Source organism: Sinocyclocheilus rhinocerous, unplaced genomic scaffold, assembly GCF_001515625.1.
Source record: "Sinocyclocheilus rhinocerous isolate Xijiao unplaced genomic scaffold, SAMN03320098_v1.1 scaffold1915, whole genome shotgun sequence".
Classification (NCBI taxonomy): domain Eukaryota; kingdom Metazoa; phylum Chordata; class Actinopteri; order Cypriniformes; family Cyprinidae; genus Sinocyclocheilus; species Sinocyclocheilus rhinocerous.
In genome coordinates this window covers 480,860-485,089 of record NW_015639873.1, presented here as the reverse complement: position 1 = coordinate 485,089, position 4,230 = coordinate 480,860, and the positions used below count along the sequence as shown (strand labels likewise).

Sequence of the window (4,230 nt, the reverse complement as noted above, 5' to 3'; positions counted from 1 at the left end):
AAACCAGTCATAAGGGTCAATTTTGTGAAATTGAGATGTATGCATCATCTGAAAGCTGAATAAATAAGCTTTCCATTGATGTATGGTTTGTTATGATATGCAAAAAAATCAAAATATTGAGAAAATCTCCTTTAAAGTTGTCCAAATGAAGTTCTTAGCAATGCGTATTACTAATCAATAATTACGTTTTAATATATTTACGGTAGGAAATGTACAAAATATCTTCAAGGAACATGATCTTTACTTAATATCCTAATGATTTTTGGCATGAAAGAAAAATCAATAATTTTGACCCATACAATGTATTGTTGGCTATTGCTACAAATATACCCCAGCGACTTAAGCCTGCTTTTGTGCTGCAGGGTCACAAATAAAAATTAATCTGATCCGTTTTCTAAATGCATGTTGTAGATCTTATTGTGAACGATTCATCCGTGCCGTGTTTCATTTTTATTTCCTCAATCTTCTGGTGAAAGTGATGTCTCTGGATTTCTCCAATCATTTAGTCTGCTTAAACCCTGCCATTCCACCAAAATACTGCAAGATGAGTGCCACGCCCACATTTCACAAACCAATCAACAACCAATGGATTGAACCAAACCCCGCCCTACATTTGTTTCCATAATCTGTCACGCTCGGATGTACGTCCCAATATGGAAGAAAAGATCTGTCGCTACTTTTGTCCGATGGCAACTTTAAAAGTAGCTCACTGCGGTGCAATAACTCACACAAATGAAATCATTCATAATTCCAGTTTGTTTTGGTGTTAGCACATGACAGATCAACTCAGTCCCCAGTGAGTCTGCAGTCTTCATCCTGAGGGGAGAAATGCTTAATCAGGAGTTCTTATGTGCTTTCTTTAAATCCATTTGAAAGTCAAGTTATTTTAAAGTTCTATAAAGAATGATTCATGTATTGAAGATTATATATTGCATTGTCTCATGCATGCTTTTCTGTCTAATCTCTTTAGACATGGTATAAATGCATCTGCATCATCTCATGCATCTGTTGTATGCAGGTCTTTGTCGGCCCTCGTCAGGGCCTGGTCTAATTCAGGATGGCGTATGTTGGGACGCAGCTGGGTGTATCGGTCCTAGTCTTATTCTGCACTATGGCGCCGTCTCCTGGTCAGGCATATATATATGCTGTAAGTGTCTGGTTTTAGGCTTTCATTCGTTTTATAGATGCTTTTATGATATTGGGTTACACACGGCACCTTTCAGCAGTCAATGTAAATTTTATAATGTAGGGTTTGATTGCTTTGCACTGCAGTTGCTAATGGCCTCTTTTCTATTCTGTGCAGCATTACAGTAACATGACCTCCATGCTGTTTGAAGATCTGCCCGCTCTCTTTGGCCCTCCTCTGCCAAAAGATGGACTCATGGTAATGAATCTCTACTGCTGGACTCGTAGGTTTGCCCAGTGAATGCAGTAGTGAATGTGAGTGACTGACTTGTCTGTCTTCTGCTCTCTCTCCCAGGGTGTGCTGGTAGAAGCGCGTCCTCAGAATGCCTGCATGCCTATAGATCCTCCTCCAGTTTCTCCCACACCCTCCGATCCCAACAGCACTACAAAATACATTGTCCTCATTCGACGCTATGACTGTAACTTTGATATCAAGGTTAATGTTCTCGCACAGCTGCGCTATTTCAGTAGATTCCAAAATATGGGCTATAAAAGTTGAAGTGTAAAGTAATATGGTCGACTGACAAGAATATATATAAAACTAAAAGCATGTGACAATAGACAATGTACCTTTGTGAAAAAGAAGTACACTTCAGCATACTGACAAAAAATACTTATGACTATATGCTTAGTACTTATTATGGAAATAATATGCTTTAAAAGAATATATTTAAGTGTGAAGTAAATGTAATATTTTGCATTTCTGACCCACTTAAGTAGGACTTCAGTACATCTTTATATGTAATTTTTATAATTCTATTGTCTTTGAAATATGGTTACAGTGCAAACATTTGTGGTAAACTAAAATGTACTTCGCGATTTCTATTGAAACTTGCTTGTCATGCACTTAAATATATTTGTAATTATACCTTTGTAATGATAAAGTCACAAACAGTCCATTTAAAATATATTAAATTTAAATGTAATGTCAAGTTTAGTCACACCAAAATAAGTGTACTCCTTTGAAGAATGACAAAAAATGATTAAAGCATAGTGATGATAAAGTATGCTTAAAAAGCAAAACTTTTAATTTGACATTATTACAAAGTGCAATGTTTAAGTGTACTTAACTGTGTAAAGAAACATGAAAGTGTTTCTCTAAGTACACTTAGGCAGCCTTTTAATGCATTAATATATAATCTGCAAGTAGTTTTTTTTTTTTTTGAAGTACACATGTATTGAAGATTATATATTGCATTGTCTCATGCATGCTTTTCTGTCTAATCTCTTTAGACATGGTCAGACTGAAAATGTCTGTCGCTGATGGTGAAGGTTGTAAACTCATGCATCTGTTGTATGCAGGTCTTTGTCGGCCCTCGTCAGGGCCTGGTCTAATTCAGGATGGCGTATGTTGGGACGCAGCTGGGTGTATTGGTCCTAGTCTTATTCTGCACTATGGCGCCGTCTCCTGGTCAGGCATATATATATGCTGTAAGTGTCTGGTTTTAGGCTTTCATTCGTTTTATAGATGCTTTTATGATATTGGGTTACACACGGCACCTTTCAGCAGTCAATGTAAATTTTATAATGTAGGGTTTGATTGTGATGATAAAGTATGCTTAAAAAGCAAAACTTTTAATTTGACATTATTACAAAGTGCAATGTTTAAGTGTACTTAACTGTGTAAAGAAACATGAAAGTTTTTCTCGAAGTACACTTAGGCAGCCTTTTAATGCATTAATATATAATCTGCAAGTAGTTTTTTTTTTTTTTGAAGTACACCAAGTGCACATTCAATACAATGAAGCACACTTCTTTTTCACAAGGGCATGTTATCCGGTGTCAAAGCTAGCAAAAGGTCAGAGACTTATATGGCCACAGATACGCTTAGTGTGCATTGTGCAATGAATAACAGAATATGTGAGCAATACTGTTTTTGTTTTTAATCTTATAGGTGCTCCATGCACAGCAGGCCGGTTTCAGTGCAGCCATAGTTCACAACATGTACTCTAATTCACTTCTCAGTATGGGATACAGCAATGGTGAGACACACACATACACATACACACACACACACACACACACACACTGCTTCTATTGAGCAGTTATGGGAATTAACACCTGTGCACCTTCACATGTTTGTTTTATACTAGTAATGGGAATACTACACTCTTATTGGTAGCTGAAAACAAACAAAAACTGATTAATAAATGAACATATAAGCAGTGGTGGATGTATAGAATGACAGGTATTTGAAGTCTATCTATGGAGCTTTCTTTGGTATTTTGCAAATTTCAATACAATTGACCCCTATTGAAGACACATACTTTATCATAATTGCAATCCAGTCTGATGTCCGCTTTGTTTCTGTTTAGACACTATCATGGAGGAGATCGAGATTCCCTCTGTGTTCACAAGCTACTATGCCTCTCAGATACTGCGCAGCTTTATCATACCAGAGAAAGGGTGAGAATGATATAGTCTACATGCATTCTAACACAAAAACGGAATCTAGATAGACATATGAATAGAAACACACCTACATTCTTGGAAAACAGGTATAACATCTTACCTTTTCGAAAGGGATACTTTTGTACCTTATTTACCCCTAAAGGGTGCATTCTAGTACCTCAAAGTTACATATTAGTGTTTTAAAAGTACATTTTAGTACCTAAATGGTACATCTTTTGAAAAGGTACTGCCCCACTGACAGGTTTTGTACTGAGAGTGTTGATTTTTTAGCTCATAATTTTAGTAAAATACCGGTAGTAAGTGATCAAAGCTATGAAATAACAAATATGGGCATGTGGAAATTATGTAGCGACCTAAAATAGTCAACAAATGAAAACTGTCATATTTGAGTTTTTTCAAATGCTAGAATACCTTTGTATAGTTTACAGAGCTACTCACTCGGGTTCAGACTATTTCTTCTTTGGATGCTTTTTTAAACAGTATAGGGAAAATGAGTTTAACTCTCTGCTCTAACACATCCATGTATAATAAAAGAAAGATATTTATTTATTACATTTTGTAACAAAAAATCAAGCTTGAGCACAATTTAAATTTGTGTACAAATCTAATTTCACTCAGAGAGCATTGTGATAA

The 4,230-nt window shown here is 36.0% G+C and overlaps 1 protein-coding gene across 1 annotated transcript in view; it reads left to right on the top strand.

Annotated features, from left to right (window-relative positions):
• Nucleotides 1–4,230, top strand: part of LOC107752254 (E3 ubiquitin-protein ligase ZNRF4-like) — a 12,416-nt gene that overhangs the window by 5,323 nt on the left and 2,863 nt on the right. The window contains exons 2-7 of the mRNA XM_016568183.1: nt 1,019–1,147; nt 1,304–1,384; nt 1,481–1,621; nt 3,080–3,167; nt 3,501–3,591; nt 3,709–3,718. Of these exons, the coding sequence (XP_016423669.1) occupies nt 1,058–1,147; nt 1,304–1,384; nt 1,481–1,621; nt 3,080–3,167; nt 3,501–3,591; nt 3,709–3,718 (501 nt within the window). The 5' untranslated portion in view covers nt 1,019–1,057. The remainder of the gene's footprint in view (nt 1–1,018; nt 1,148–1,303; nt 1,385–1,480; nt 1,622–3,079; nt 3,168–3,500; nt 3,592–3,708; nt 3,719–4,230) is intronic.